Source organism: Crotalus tigris, unplaced genomic scaffold (assembly GCF_016545835.1).
Source record: "Crotalus tigris isolate CLP2741 ecotype Arizona unplaced genomic scaffold, ASM1654583v1 scf7180000024313.351630, whole genome shotgun sequence".
NCBI lineage: Eukaryota > Metazoa > Chordata > Lepidosauria > Squamata > Viperidae > Crotalus > Crotalus tigris.
This window is the reverse complement of record NW_024100485.1, coordinates 1-16,031: the sequence shown is the minus strand read 5'-3', so window position 1 is coordinate 16,031 and position 16,031 is coordinate 1. Positions and strand designations below refer to the sequence as shown.

General features: G+C 41.8%; 1 protein-coding gene across 7 annotated transcripts in view; it reads left to right on the top strand.

Annotated features, from left to right (window-relative positions):
• Window positions 1–9,732, top strand: part of CCDC71 (coiled-coil domain containing 71) — a 58,981-nt gene extending 49,249 nt beyond the window's left edge. For all 7 annotated transcript variants that reach the window (XM_039324975.1, XM_039324973.1, XM_039324971.1 and 4 more), the window contains one exon: window positions 1,190–9,732. In XM_039324975.1, coding sequence (XP_039180909.1) covers window positions 1,253–2,455 — 1,203 coding nt within the window. In that variant the 5' untranslated portion in view covers window positions 1,190–1,252 and the 3' untranslated portion in view covers window positions 2,456–9,732. The remainder of the gene's footprint in view (window positions 1–1,189) is intronic.
• Window positions 9,733–16,031: the final 6,299 nt, after the last annotated feature.

Here is a 16,031-nt window from a genome sequence, read left to right as displayed (position 1 = left end):
GAATTATTTGATGACTTAAAAGCACGGATATGGAAGCCGAGTTGGCAAAGAAAGAAAGCTAGAATAAGGCTGAAGAAAATTGGGGTTTTGACTTATTAGTGAGGATTAAAATAGAATATACTCAAATAGACAAGATGTGTACTTTGAATACTAGATTTTGTTATGAACTGAGATAAAGAAAACTTTGGTCATTTAAAACTTGGAAGTATAAATATTCAAAGTTAAATTTGAATATTGATTTGTTTATAAAGGTTGAATGTAAAAGTAATTAAGATATATATATATATATATGTATATGTATATGTATATATATATAAGCTAAAAATCTATTGATAAATGTAATAAACATGTTTTTACTTAGCTGATATAAGAACTGTACTAGCTTAAATATGAGATAGTAGACATTAAGAAAAAAAGAGGAAGTATTTGGTGTTGAAACAAGAGAAATTTTGTTTACTAAATTTAAGACATTTGGAAATTAATAGAAAATAATGTTATACTATATTATTAATTAGAAGTAAAATGGTGAGAAATAGAATATATTCAAATAGATAAGACGTGTATCCTGAATATTAGACTTTGTGATGAATTGTGATAAAGGAAACTTTGGTCACTTAAAACTTGGAAATTATAAATATTAAATGTTAAATTTAAACATTAATGGGAAACTAAAAATTGGGAAAAACTAATTAGGACATTGATTGTCTATAAAGACTTAATGTTAAAACAACCAGGATATGTATAAGCTAAAAATTATTGATAAATGTAAGAAGGTTATTTTTATTTAATTGATATAATAAGAATTGTATTAGTTTATACATGAGACAGTAAATACCAGGGGGAAAAGAGGGGAAATATTTAATGTGGTAGTTTGAGACTTGTAGTAAAGATGTCACTGTCACTGAATTTTTGATTAACTCAACCGCCACGTTGCTTTTTAAATGCTTAAATGTAAAATTAGAAAATCAATAAAACATTTAAAAAAACACCGTAATTTATAACGGAAGCCAGAAATCAGTTAAATAAAAAACCAACATAGAGGAGAAGAGGTCTAATAGTATATGTAAAGTTTGGTTCCAATGAAAAAGTGTATTGAAAAGGTTTACAGTTCTCCTCACCTCCTAAAATCTTCAAAGTAAACGTTTCTTGGGTTGTAAGTTACTTACTTTTTTTTCCTGTTTCCTTTAAGGTGACCTGTGCTGGTTTCCCAGTGGGGTTTGGATCTACTAGAAGCTCCTGCCAGCCTAATGCCATGAATGTTGAAGCGGACAATGTGGAAGAGAAAGCTGTCCATTCCTGGTCAAGGATCTCCTCTGCAGGACAGAAAGCCTTGGAAGAAGCTCTCCGGGTGTTTAACCCCATGTCCAAGGACCTGTCTGACACGGAGACCCAGTTAGTAGCTTTTCTCCAAGGCCTTAAAGAAGAAGGCCACCAACCCACAATCCTACGGAGCAAAGACGTGTATGGTTATAGTTCCTGCACTGCCAATGCACCTGGCCAAACAAAAGGCAATATTCAAGGCATTTCAGAAACAGCTGTTCCTATTTCAAAGTCTGCCAAGGCTCCAGCAAGGAACATAGTAACCATAGAAAAAGTACCTGCCTCCTTGGCAAGTATTACCGTGAACTCTTCAAAAGAATCTGCTAAGCCGATGTCAAAGAGCAGTAACTCCACAAACCTCCTATTGAACTCATTGAAACGGACACGTTCGGGCACATCAAAAGCTTCAGCAATGAGCTTCCCTGCTAATATGTACCCTGGTGTCTATCCAGCCATGAGGCTTTCAGTGGTGCTGGAAGCCTTAGTCCCTCTGAAAGCCACTGCCTCTTGTTTGGAATCAAAATGCAAACAAGGGCACCTCGGGATCTCTCCTTCGGACCTTAAGCATCTCAAAGCATCCACTGCATCTATGCAGTCTTCAGCAGGGAAGGCCGCTAAGATGTCGTCTAATCAGTTGGACCCCAAAGGATATAGGCATTTACCGGTAATAACAAAAGTGCCGGACTCTGCTGCTCTCACGATGAACCTTATAAAAGGACCAAAGGGTGGGGTGCTTCAGGAAAGTTATGCTTGCAAAGCATCTGGAATCCTGAATGGCCGGATTTCTGGGAGCAACTCCCAGAGCTGTAGCACAGGGGCCTCCAGAATTAAGGAACCGCTGGTGGCCAAAACTGAATGGAAAAGTGGGGACAGCCATCATCAGGCAATTGGGGAGAAAAGAAGACGAGCAGACGAAGGGAAAGAGTTGCCGTGTAGAAAGACGCCCGGTTCTGTTCCACCACCTAATAAACCAGAACCGGCTTCGGAAACGCCAAACCTGCTGAAATTCCAGGCCATCAAAGTGGACAACTCTTCAGACGATGAATTGAGGAGGAGAGCACAACAGATCCTTAAAGTTAACCTGTCCCCTGTGATCAGAATTCGGCCATTGCCTCAGTCTCTCAGTATCCCTTGAGTCATTCAGTTGAGTTGGAGCTCCAAGGCCACCATGTGAGGATGATCAAATCAGCGTCAAGTCTCTCGGACCGGGTGAGGGCCTACACGTCTGAACTACTCAGGCGGCTGATCCTCAGGTCCTGGCTGGCATTTGGGGGAAATTCCGCAGAGCTGAGCAACAACTGGATTACAAAATCATGTTTAGAAATACCGGAGGAGATCTTTAAGGCCCCGTTGAGAAGAATAGAGACCACCACTGGCTTTCCTCTGGGACACTTTTTTACACGTACTTTTGTAAACATGGCAGAGTGCACATCTGGGATGTGGTGGCACTTGGGCTGTTCCCGTACTGTGATATTTCTGGTTCCTTTTATCTTTCGATCTGTAAATCTACTTGGCTTTATTTTGATCCTATTTTATATACTTATGAAATATAAATATCTATTGACTCGTACATATGCATTGCCCAAGGGCTGTCAGAATGTGATCCCTCAATTCTTCCTGTTTCAAGAACTGGGTTCAGACGTCTCCCCCCCCCCCCGGCGTAGCTTTGTCTCCCCCCAGTTACTTGTTGAAAAACACAACAAAGGCCTTTGCTTGTCTCCAGCACTGCCTCTCTTTTCTCTAAAAGCTAGTGGCTTGCTGTCATCTAGTCTCTGGTCCTATTTATTCCCATTATTGTCACATCTTAGCTGACCATAGTGAAAAAGTACATGAAAGCTGGAGGAGTATTCCGAGTCCACCGGAAGGGAGAGCTGGAGAAACATCCTTTCTCTGGTACACTTTTTCTCTTTTGGAAGAGAGTTTTTTAAAATCTCCCAACAGAGTATGAGAGAGAGGGAGAAAAATAGTTTCATATCCCAAGCATGGAGGCATGGCTGCTTGGTTAGAGAAGGGAAGGCAGGTCTAATCCCCAGTGCATCCCAGGCAATCTAAGAATGTTGTCCAAGTGGCTAGTACCACATTTGTGCCACAGAGGCAGGAAGTTCCTCTTCGGAATATACTTTTTGAAGACTCAGTGCCTCTTTACGGTGTTTCCCTGGGGGGCAGTGTCCACCAATCAATGTCCTGTATTCTTCTATGTATTGGTCTCCTATGGGGGATCATTAAGGAACCCAGCGAGATTGTTAACATTGTGTCCCTCTGTTATTTTCGTTTGTTTAAATGAATCCCTGGCTGCTGATGAGCCTCAGAACTTGGTAAAATTGGCAAATAATAATTTTCTAGTGCAATTGTTACACTAGACAATGTCTGCAGTCAGACATTTCAGTGAATCTGGCTTGTAGACATTGGGCTTTTGAATGTATCGGCTGCATCTGAACAGGCTGTGTTAATATCTCCTTTCACACAAGCAGGAGGTTTTAGGGCTAGACGTAGAGATGGTTGGGTGTGGTTTTTTGTTTTTGTTTTTCTTTTTTTTGTCTAGTGTTGCAAATGTGGAGCTAAACTATAATAGAAATTTCGGGCCTAAAACCATTGGAGGTTCATACGTTCTTTCAGTATTTCAGAAGTGTAATTTTATATTTGCTTTGTGCCACATCTACTCTTATTTTACCACTGTGGTTTTTTTTCCCCTACTCAGAACAACGGCAGTAAGAGTTAAGTGAAAGTATTGAGATCAGCGTGGGAGATTCCGTCTTCCTTTGAAGTTGTGATATTCAGATTGTCAAAACCACAACAATTAAAACCGATTCAGGTTTTTTTTCATGTAGCCCTGCTATTAGGAGGCATAGCGGTTACTTTCTCTGCTGCTTCTCGGTGCAGTTTTAAGTTTGTCCTGTTGACTGATTTTGAAATAAGTTGTAAAATACTGATTGGGCTTTACTATTTAGGCCAGCCAAAACCAATAACCCCTGTTCCAACTTACGCAAAATAAGGTGAATGGATTTGAGGAGTAGAAATCAGACTCGGGCTATTTGCGAACGTCAGATGGTGATGGTGATTGGTAATATTTTTAAGCATTACCTCCCATAGACAGTATTGAAAATTTCTCCCTCAAGTGCTAATTTTCTGTACGCATGCGGAAATTTTGTTGTAGATGTATATTCAGAAATTCCACCGTAAATATGTAGAAAACCAGCCCTCTGGTGATTTAACGAGTACATTTCTAACCCCCAAAGACAATATTTGTTCTGTGCCACTTTGGATTAGACTGCCTTCATTATGTGGGAATTCACGAAAGGAAGATCTTTGCTTGCCAGACCTCCCCATAAGTAGTTTGTTTTGGGGGAACAAACCTCAAATGAGATCAACCCATCACTGGGGTTCTGGAGGCTCCCTTGAACAATGATAGATAGGCTGTGCTTCATGGAGGATATCTGGTTAATTTGTTAGTTTCAAGGCTTCATAAGATGGGGGAGGAGCCTCCTCTGAGCCCTCCATAGATGTTTTGATGACAGTTCTACCTGCAACACGACTTTGAAAAATCTGCTCTCTGCTGAGCCACTGTTGAGACAAATCTTTGCTTACATTGCAGAGAACCTTAATTAGCTACCTGGCATTCTTCCTAGGATCCTGAACTTTTACTCTCCCTATTTGTGCTAAGGAAAAAGGCAAGGAGAAACCTCAGTCTGTCCTGCTTGGGTCTCTACAACCCTGACTGGATTCCAGGTGTTGTGTCCCAGATTTTTCTAGAATTAATTCTTTTCTGAATTATAATAGCCCTGGCTTTCTGTGAACCTTTCTGTTTGGGATATTTGTTATCCAAATATAATAGCTACAGCTCCCCCCCCACACACACACCATTTTGTTTAGATCTTTCCATGCTACCCTTTAAACTTCCTTTGTGTTATCACATGCACATACAAAATATCTGAAAACATAAAGATACATTGGCATAACATCAGCGTGGAAAGAAGGAGACTGTTCTTTTTTTCTATGTAGTCTCTGCATTTGCAGAAGGATGCCTTCCAAACCACTGGAAGAAATAAGGAATAGAGAGCATTAGGGGGGAAAAAAACATTTGGGCTTTTGAGGTGAAAGTATGCGGCGAAAGCATTTTAGAGGAATGCTCCACCCTCAAGAAAAAAGGTGATATAGCAATGCAGGTAATACCTTTCATAGATCAATTAAGACCACTGTTGGTTTTCTCTTCGCTTTTATGTTGCCAGCTGGAGAATCTGCACTGGGGGGATTGCTCTGTCTACAACAGGGGTATCAAATCATATTGTGACATATCGGGACTTTTTTTTGCCTTTGTGAGGCTGAGGTGGGTGTGGCCTGCGCAGGCCGCATCCAGCCCGCGGGCCGCATGTTTGACATGCCTGGTCTATACTATCTCTGAAAGTCGAGTTCTAATAGCCTGGCATTCATGTGTTGGTGTGAGACTTGAAGTGTTGATCAAACTGCATGAACGATAGATATTGGGGGGCTTTTGAAATCACAGGAGATTAGAAGTTGTTCTGGCTTCCTGTAGAGAAGATCTTTTTTGCCAGATGGAGATTGCTAATTAACCCCTATGTGGAAGAGATTGGATCTACACAACAAATTGCTGCTCAGTCACTGATTCAAGGTTGAGGCCTCTAGACCATATTCACGGTAGGCTTTGTTGTTTGGTTGTTAGCATCGGAGGGTTGTAGTAATTAGCAATCCCAGAAGATCATTGAGCTGGCTTTTGTCAGTCCAATGACTTGGTTAGAAGAGGCTATTCTACTTCACTGGAGGCAGTGTACTTCATGAGAGTGTTTTCTTTGTTCCCAGCAATTGGTTTAATAGGGAATGAAACTGTGCAATTACTCACTTGATTCCTAGACTTGTCTCTTTCTGGGCGAAGTAATATAAGCTTTGACTGATGAAGGGAAGGTAATTTCGATAACAATGTTCTCCATTTTTATTTCTCAATATTGATCTGCAAAGATAATAGCACCAGGCCCAAACCCACCCCCCCCAACAACCTGGATTTAGAGAACCAGAGTGCAAGGGTGACTCTGAAAAAGTATTCTTTGAACTCATTGTGGTTAGGCATCCTGATCCCAGAAGATGCTGGCATCACAGCAGTTAAACCTATAAAGAAACATCTAAAGCTAAAACCTAGACAGTTTTTGTGCCTTTACAATTTTCTTATCTTTTTATGCAGCCATTTCCCAGTTGACGGTTAAACAGTCTGTACAATTAGCAGAAATCGGTTTTCAAAGTGGCTTGTGCACTGTCTTGAATTGGAAGAATGGCTTAGAAGATCTTAGGGGTCCTTCAGCTGAAATGGAGGCGAAAGTTGTGACACCTTAGTCGCCGGCAGCTTTGGCAGCAACTTAAGAATAAGGCAGAGGTTGTGTCTTGCCTTGTCTTCAGATGCTTTAACATTGTTTTCCATTTGCTATAAGAATTTTATAAGAGAGAAAGTGTTTTGTGTTAAACGCTGATGCACAGTGCCAATTGTTTAAAGACCAGCTTCATGCAGTAAGAAAAGTGACGTTTCAGATGGGTACGCAGCCTCTGCCGATACCTTTCCGGAGATATTTGGAAGGATCACCCTGAAGCACTCAGCTTGCCTGCCTGATTATTGCTTCATTTATCCTTACTTCCTGTCATTTGTTCTTCAAACAGGTGTTTTTCTGCCTTGTGTCCTTTTTATTGCAGGTTCAGCAGCCATTCCTTCGCAGCCCACCTGGATTCAGTCTCCAGCATTCTAAAAAAAGATCTTAGGATGGGGGGAAAAAAAGAAAGAAATGTTTCGTTTGAAACTACAGAGACCCACTCCTGCAACACACAGTCCTGATGTAGAATAGATCAGCAGTGGAACTGGTTATAAAGCTACTTCATCTGTTTGTAAACATTTAACCAGGAAGGATACCTGTGACTACAAATGGGCCATCTGACATGGCTACTTGAATTCCATTTTTGGGTCCTAATCAGTAGTTAATACAGATCATATAGGACTTCCTTTCTGCTAATCTGTACCAAACGAATAAAAAAGGAATTCCTTGGGAAAGCTTTTTGAGTCATTGGACGGACTGAATATTTGCGTACTGCACAGGTAGTCCTCGATTTAACGGCCACAATTGAGCCCAAAATTTCCTTTGCTAAGGGAGACAATGGTTAAGCGAGTTTTGCTCCATGTTATGACTTGTCTTGCCCCAGTTAAACAATCACTGCAGTTGTTAAGTTGTAATATGCTTGTTAAGTGAATCTGGCTTTCCCCCATTGATTTTGCTTGTCCGAAGGTCACAAAAGGTGAGCACGTGATCCCCCCCCTCACGGCAATCATAAATAAATGTCAGTTGCCAAGCATCCAAATTATGATGCTGCAATGGTTATATGTGTGAAAAACTCGTGTTTTTTTTTCAGTGCCGTTTGAACTAAACGAATGGTTGTAAATCAAGGACTACCTGTATTTCTTAATTGAAATACTCGCCAATTTAGAGATGAGAATTAGATTTAAAGCAAGTGCCTTGCGATAGGCAATTGTACCTGGAGATGAGACTTCAGGCTGGGCAACTTAAGTTTGTGCCCCTTCGGCTCTTCTCTATTTAATGTGACTTATAAATCCATAACCGGGAAACATCTCAGCAGCTTCAAAGTTGATAATGTTCCTTTAATAAGGAATTACACATTTTGTTGCCTCCCGGTTGTCCATTAACAGATGCATTGACATCCTTGGTTTATGCTCTGTTTGCTGGTTGGTAACACTGTGTGTAGCCTCTGGATATGATAAATGTGAAGAAGTGCTGCTTCTGTGAAAAAAAAAAAGGGGGGGGGGCTATAGGAAGATATGGAATAGGAGAAAAACAGTCACAAGATAGATGGTTACCCTGGACAGCCTGCTGATGTTTCAGACTATAACTGTTGCTATCTCGAGCCAGCATGGGAAAGTGAAGATAACAAGAGTTGAAGCCCAACACATCTGAGGAGTAGCAGAGGCTGAACTACAGATAAATGTGATTGCCTAATCCTTCTCCCTTAATTAGCTTGTTGTGGCACTTTTTGGGGAGAATGTAAATTTAAGAGTTTTCTCCTTTATTGAGAAGAGCCGGGATTTTCCGTAAATGGCAGGAGCTGGGCCCTTCAATTGAACCGCAGACTTAACAAGACATGAGAATGACTTCCAAGCCGAGCTTCTTTTGGCTTTGTTTGAAATACATTTCCCCTGTCTCTATCTTGATTCCAGAACCAAGGTCTGTTCAGGTGCTTCTCCTGGGGGGGGGGCATGTCTAGTTGGTACATATGACAATGCAGTTTAGTAAAATGGGGAACAACCCAAAGACATGGGTTATTCACCTCTGTCGTGCAGGCTAGCTTGAAAAGAATTGACAGAATTTTTGTGCCCTGCAGATTAAAAAAAACAAAAGTACTAAAATCAGTGCTCTTAGTCAGAACGACATGGTTGTGTCCTCCACAGAGTCCCCTGGAGTTGCCACTCTTGCGTTGTCCCCTCTCTTGTTTTTGTTCCTATCACTGTGGACAGGGTATTGCTGCTACATCAGTGCCTGGAAGGGAAGAGGTCTCTGACCATATTGCTAGACAAGCAGTTGTTAACCACAAGGCACTTGAGAATCACAGTATCCTGGCTTTCCTTTCTACCAAACTCCATATGCTAAGCACTTTGAATTGTTTCCTTTTTACGCCTGAAGGACACAGAAACTGCAAAGGGGGTATTGATTTTTGTAGCAGATACCATCCATCTCTCCTTTATTCCTTTGTGCTTTTGATGCATTGTTCCCTAATATAAGTTATCTGTCCAGCAGGTAGATGCCAGCCGGACTCCATAAGTTGCATGTGGTTCCTCTGAACTCTTCTACATTGCCAAGCACAAACCTGGTCTCCTTTCACGGAAGCTAGCTTTTGCCATGGATCTCCTCTGCCATTTTGAATTTGGGTTGTAGAAGGTGTTTGTACAATATACTGCATAAACGTCGGCACAACATTATCTCGTATTTCCTCTGGCCATTGGTTACTTGGATTCTCAAAAACATTATTTCCAAGGACCACCGTTTGGCAGTTGCTGAAAAGAGGAGGTGCAGAGTGTTCTAACTCCTGTCTGGTATTACTGGTTTGAATCAGCGTCTCAGTGGCCTCAAGAGAATGGGTGCCACTCTTTTTTTTTTCAGTTTATCTTGCAGGATGTTTCCCTGTTTCTCTGTTTCAGCATTACACACACGCAGCCCGCGTTTCCCAGTTTTAATGTTTGTACGTTTCGGGCAGCCTTGGGTGGTGCAATTATGTTTTCAATGAGGATGAAGGGAGCAAAATCGGATTGTCTTTATTTTAAAGTGGATTTCCCCCCCCCCTTTTTGGTTTTGAAATTGTAGCAGATTATCCCACTCTGCCATTCTTCTACAGTAAAAATGGTGCTTCAAAGTACACTGTGCTGTCTCTTTTGTTTTTCGTGTCCTTTCTCTTCTGGGGACGTAGCAGGAACTGAACCAGAAACAATGTGAGAATGATTGTTTCAGCTCAGAAATGCTAGCTTTATGCACGGGAAGCAAGGTAGCCATGTTTGGCTAATGCTTTCAGATATTTCATTCACATCTCTTGAACCTCTATCAAAATGCTTCACCAGCACCAGAAGTTAATTAACACTTGAGAGAGTATTTTACTTAACTGGATATTTTTTTTAATATTCTGAATCAAGCTGATGGTCTTCAGATTAAGTTGGATTGTAATTCCCAACATTTAAAGCCAGGAAGACCAATGGAAACACTAGGTACTCCCTTCCATACATCTAGAACAAGGGTGTCAAACTCCCAATGTCATGTGACATGTCTCGACGTATCGTGATTTTTTTCCCCATTGCCGTCATGGGTGGGCGCAGTTTTGGCGTGACGCATCCGGCCTGTGGGCTGGCAGTTTGACACTCCTGATCTAGAAGACCTCCAAGGTCCCTTCCAGCTTCTATTCTATTCTATTCTATTCTATTCTATTCTATTCTATTCTATTCTAACCATGAGAAGCAGCTGAGGATGATCAGCCTGGGAAAACATGGCATGGAGTGCACCTGTTTACTGGGGACAAGAGCTGTGTTGTGATGCAAGCGTCTCCTGTTTTACACATGCCTATGACATTGCAACACCTGTAGAAAAAAGGAGATCTAGGTTCCTCTGCCTGTTGTTCTCAGAATTACTGAAGCATTTGAGTTCTCCCATCACATCAAGGTGGTAATCCTTGGGAAGGTGGGTAATTTACGGGCTTCTAAATACATTTACTTCAACTTGCTAAAAACATTTACATTGGAGAAAAAAAGAACCCCCACTCTACATTCTAGTAGAGTCACTAATTAGAATAGGGGTGTCAAACTGCCGGCCCATGGGTCGGATGTGTCATGCCGAAACCATGCCCACCCCCAGCTTCGGCAATGGGGGGAAAGTGGTGATACGTCCTCACATGACGTGGCAAGTTTGATACCCCTGAATTAGAATGTATAGAGAACCCATCAAAGAGAAGGTTAAAAAAGGAATTTAACTTCTGCTTATTTTCTGCTTTCCCAGATATGCCATAAGGAAACGAGAGCCTTGCTCTTCATGTAGAGGAGGGGAATTCTGTCAAGTTACTTTGGTACTCCACTAGGTGACCTCCTAGCTCCTGTTCTACAAAAGACTTGGAACAGCTTTCCCTTCTGTTTCACCATTGTTTTGGATTGCAGTGTGTTTGCAGTCTTGTTCTCAGCTATCAGAATCCTTGTGGTATTTTAGACCTCTGTAAATTCACAACACTCTTTTGTCCCCTCCTGACACTTCTGACCAGACTGTTTTGGGTCTGCGTGAGAGTGCTAAAGCTTTACGCATCCTTAACGTTATGAATCATAAGAAGGTGGGAAGTTGTAATATGCCAGAGCCCACTTTTTGTCCATCTAGTACAGACATGTCAAACACAAGGCCCGGGGGCCAGATGCGGCCCGCAAAGTGGTTTCATGTGGCCTGCGAAGCCATCCTGGAAACAGTGAGGGAACGGCTCTCATTGCCTTGGCCCTGGCCCAGGCCGTCCGGGAGCCAATGTACAATTTTGTGGCCATCTGTGCTGAAACGCATTCAGTCTTAGCTCCACAAGGTGTCTGGAACCAGCAAGGAACCAGCCCCTGCCGTGTCAGCCCCGTCCCCTGGGTGCATGCTGGGGAGGTGTCACCCTTTGTGAGGAAGGAAGAAATGGACCACGCCTTGGCACTTGCCCCGGTCCCACCCTCTTCTGCCAGAGACCCTCAGATCTGTCCCACTCCTGCCCAGGCCCCCACAGGCACCCTTGACGCGAACGATGTAGAGCTGGCCATGCCCACCCAGTAGCCACACACACTCCAGCCACGCCTACCCAGTAGGCCACACACACTCCAGCCACACCCACCCAGTAGGCTGCACCCACCTTTGCCACACGCACCCCCCCCCGAGGGCAACTGCAATGCTGATACGGCCCTCTATGAAATTAAGTTTGACACCCCTGATCTAGTATTTCCTCTCTGGTCTGGCAACAGAGTTTTTCTCATTGTCTCTTTGTGAGCATTTTTATCGGAGATGTCGGAGTACATTTGGGGTCATCTGCCTTTGAGAAAACTGCATACCTTTTGACGTTCCACTTTGCATCCATCCAGCACAAGACATTCAGACCTTTCAGCTGAAGTGAGCAATTGACCACATGGGGATAAAAAAAAAAAAACAGCTATGGATATTCTAAGGAGAATGTTAACAGGCAGATGGCATTTTCATGCAAATTCACTATTTGAATATCAACAAAAAAAAATGCTTCAGAAGATTTTGTATGTTATGAATCTGACCTACACATATTCTTAGACACAATCTAGAAATGGGGGTGGAGGTGTTTTAAAACCACTTTTTGAAGCTCAAAGCTTTCAGCAAATATTAGCTGTCATCCTATATAGGTGGAAATGAACCATTTAGGACAATTGACAAGAACTCCAGAGACTACAGATAAATATGAGAAAAGAGAGGGAGGAGGAGGAGGAGGAGCAGCAGCAGCAAGTCATAAAGCATATCTTTAAGTTATATCAGTGTTTCTCAACCTTGACAATTTTAAGGCATGTGGACTTCAACTCCCAGAATTCCACAGCCAGCATTGCTGGCTGTGGAATTCTGGGAGTTGAAGTCCACATGCCTTAAAATTGTCAAGGTTGAGAAACACTGAGTTATCTGATTCTGACTACTCTCCCTTCTTGGCTAAATCACAGAAAAGCCATAATTCTCCAGAATGCCAAATTTAACAGAATTTGAATGTAGCAGACAAATTTTTCTTCGGCTTGTACTCCAACAAAGTTTGTTCACTTCCAAAGCAAACTCCACTACTAATATTCCTTGCTTCAATTAATTTAACTCCACAGAAGAACGTTAGTTGCATTTATGGAGACCCTTTTCCTATAAAAGTAGTGTTAAATAGAGGTTTTAGGGGGTATGCTGCATCTATTGGGCTATTTCTTAATTGTTCTCATATGCTTTTCAGGTAGTCTTTGACTTACAACAGCTTGTTTAGTGACCAAAGTTACAAGAACACTAAAGAAGTTTACTTATGATTGTTTTTCATACGACTGTTGCAGCATCCCGATGGTCATGTGATCAAACTTCAGATGCTTGGTAATTGGTTCGTATTTATGACGGTTGCAGTGTCCCAGGGTCATGTGGTCACATTTTAGAATGGAATGGAATGGAATAGAATAGAATAGAATAGAATAGAATAGAATAGAGCTGGAAGGGACCTTGGAGGTCTTCTAGTCCAGCTCCCTGCTCAAGCAGGAGAACCTATATCATCTCAGATAAGTGACTAACTGACTATCAGTCTTACTCAGTGATGGTGAACCTTTTAGAGACCGAGTGCCCAAACTGCAACCCAAAACCCATTTATGTATTGTCAGGTGCCAAGTGGGCATGGCCCATTGGGTGGGTGTGGCCAACTGGGTGAGCATGGCCAATTGGGTGGGCATGGTTGCCGTGGTAACGGCAGACTGGGTGGGACTAAAAAGTTCAATCAATCAATTCCAACTTTGCAAGATCTTTTTTTTTCCCCGCAAGAAATTGATTGAACCTTTTTTTTTTTTTGTACATGGTGGTGGAGGCCTAAAGCGAAAAGGTTTTATAAAACCCAGCTGAAGGCCTAGGACTGGGATGATGGTATACATGCCCACAGAGAGGGCTCTTTGTGCCACATGTGGCATGTGTTCCATAGGTTCGACACCACGGGTGTAGCCTCTTCTTAAAAATCTCCAGTGATGGAGTGCCCACAATTTCCACTGGTTAATTGTCCTTGCTGTCAGGAACTTTCTCCTTAATTCCAGGTTGCTTCTCTCTTTGATCAGTTTCCAACCATTGTTTCTTGTCCTGCCCTCTGGTACTTTGGAAAACAAATGGATCCCTTTTTTATGGCAGCCTCTCAAATACTGAAATACTGGTTTCATGACTTCCCTATTTCTTCTTTTCTTTAGACTAGCCAGACCCAAGTCCTGCAGCCGTTCTTCGTATGTTTTAGTCTCCAGGCCTTTGATCACCTTAGTTGCTCTTCTCTGAATTTTTTCCAAACTCTCTATATTTTTTTTTGTGACATGGTGACCAAAATTGGCTGCAGTATTCCAGGTATGGTTTTACTAGAGTTTTATAAAGCGATTACTAATACTTCATGTGATCTTGATTCTATGCCTCTCTTTATACAACCCAGGATTGTATTAGTTTTTTTGGCTGCTGCTGCACACTGCTGGCTCATAGTCAAGTGATCGTCCACTAGGACTCCAAGGTCCCTCTTACAGTTGCTGTTTTTAAGCTTGGGGTGTTGAATACTCTGCCAGTTTACTGTCATCTGCAAATTTGATGAGTTTCCCTTCAATTCCCTCATCTAAGCCATTTATGAAGATACTGAAGAGTACTGGGCCTAAGACAGAACCTTGTGGTACCCCACTGTTTACTTCTCTTCAAGTGGGTGTAGTGCCATTGAGGACTACTCGCTGAGTACGATTTGCCAGCCAGCTACAGATCCATCTGGTGGTGATATTATCTATTCCACCTTTTTCTAGCTTACCAAGGAGTAGGTTTTGTGACCTTCTGACAAGTAAAATCAATGTGGAAGCCAGATTCACTTAACAACTGTAGTGATTCACTTAAAAACTGCCAAGAAAGCTTGTAAAATGGAGCAGAACTCACTTAACAATTGTCTCACTTAGCAACAGAAATTTTGGGCTCAATTATGGTTGTAAATCAAGGACTACAGTACCTGTACTTTGTCTGAGCCAGGCACAGTTCTTCTTAAGAATTAATAATAGCTGGGCTCCAGGGTAGGCTCATGGTCAAGACCAGTAGTCAACCTTGGCTCTTTTATGATTCGTGGACTTCAACTCCCAGAATTCCTGAGCCAGCCATGCTGAGGGGAAAGGGAAAGGTTTCCAAGCTGAGCCATGCTGGCTCAGGAATTCTGGGAGTTGAAGTCCACGAGTCATAAAAGAGCCAAGGTTGCCTACCCCTAGTCTTGACAGATACATTGCCCCCCCCACTCCAAAGAAGGGCAAAGAAGAAACTGGAAAATGAAAAATTACATTCTCTTCTTTATTTGGAACACAGTTTGATGGATGGATGGATGGATGGATGGATGGATGGATGGATGGATGGATGGATGACTTTATTACAGCCATGGACCTTAGCATAACAAAGTGATGCTCTGAAAATCATAGATTGCTCACCATTACTAACTATCAGTCAGTGGATGGCGTTTACACAATGGAACATTTAAGGAAAGAAAATGATTCTTAAATAAATAAATAAACAAAGCATCTGAGAATACCTTGGAAATGTAAATAAAAATGGGGTGACAATAAGGCAGATATCCGGCAAGAGCTGAGAATAAAGAGTCTTTCTGCCATTTCCAGAGTTTGAGATATGCAGGAGACTAAAGCAATGTGTTGTAATACAACTCTCCTCTTCCTTAGACAACATGGCCCTTGGCTGGAAATTCTAGGTAGTTTAGTCCAACACATCTAAATGATATCCAGTTAAGTGATGCTATATTCTTGACTGTTTACAATGAATATGCAATCACCAAATAAAGCTATATTCATACATCTTTATGTGCTTTGGCTATGAATATCGATGTGTTTATTTATTGATTGATTGATATTCTACCTTTGTTATTTTTTTATAAATACGGTAACTCAAGGCGGCACATATATCTAAAACTCCTTCTTCCTGTTTTACTCACAATGGCAACCCTGTGAGGTGGGTTGGGCAGACAGAAAGGGACTGGCCCAAAGTCACCCAGCCAGCTTTCATACTTAAGGCAGGACTAGAACTCACCGTCTTCTGACTTCTAATCTGGTCCTTCATCAATAAACCAAACTGGCTCTCTTCTTGCATGTTGTTGAATATGTGCCTAAATCAGGGGTAGGCAACCTTGGCTCTTTTATGACTCATAGACTTCAACTCCCAGAATTCTTGAGCCAGCATAACTGGCTCAGGAATTCTGGGAGTTGAAGTCCACAAGTCATAAAAGAGCCACAGTTGCCTACCCCTGGCCTAAATCCTAAGAATACCCACCTAGGGTAACTTTTCCATGGTGATACTTAAGAATATTCGGCCAGCACATATCACCTAAGCTCCAAGATCTAAATTTTTAGTTTTAATTATAAACAAAATGCTGAGATTCTGAAAAATCCATATTTTTCTAATATGAATTCCTTCTTTTACTGA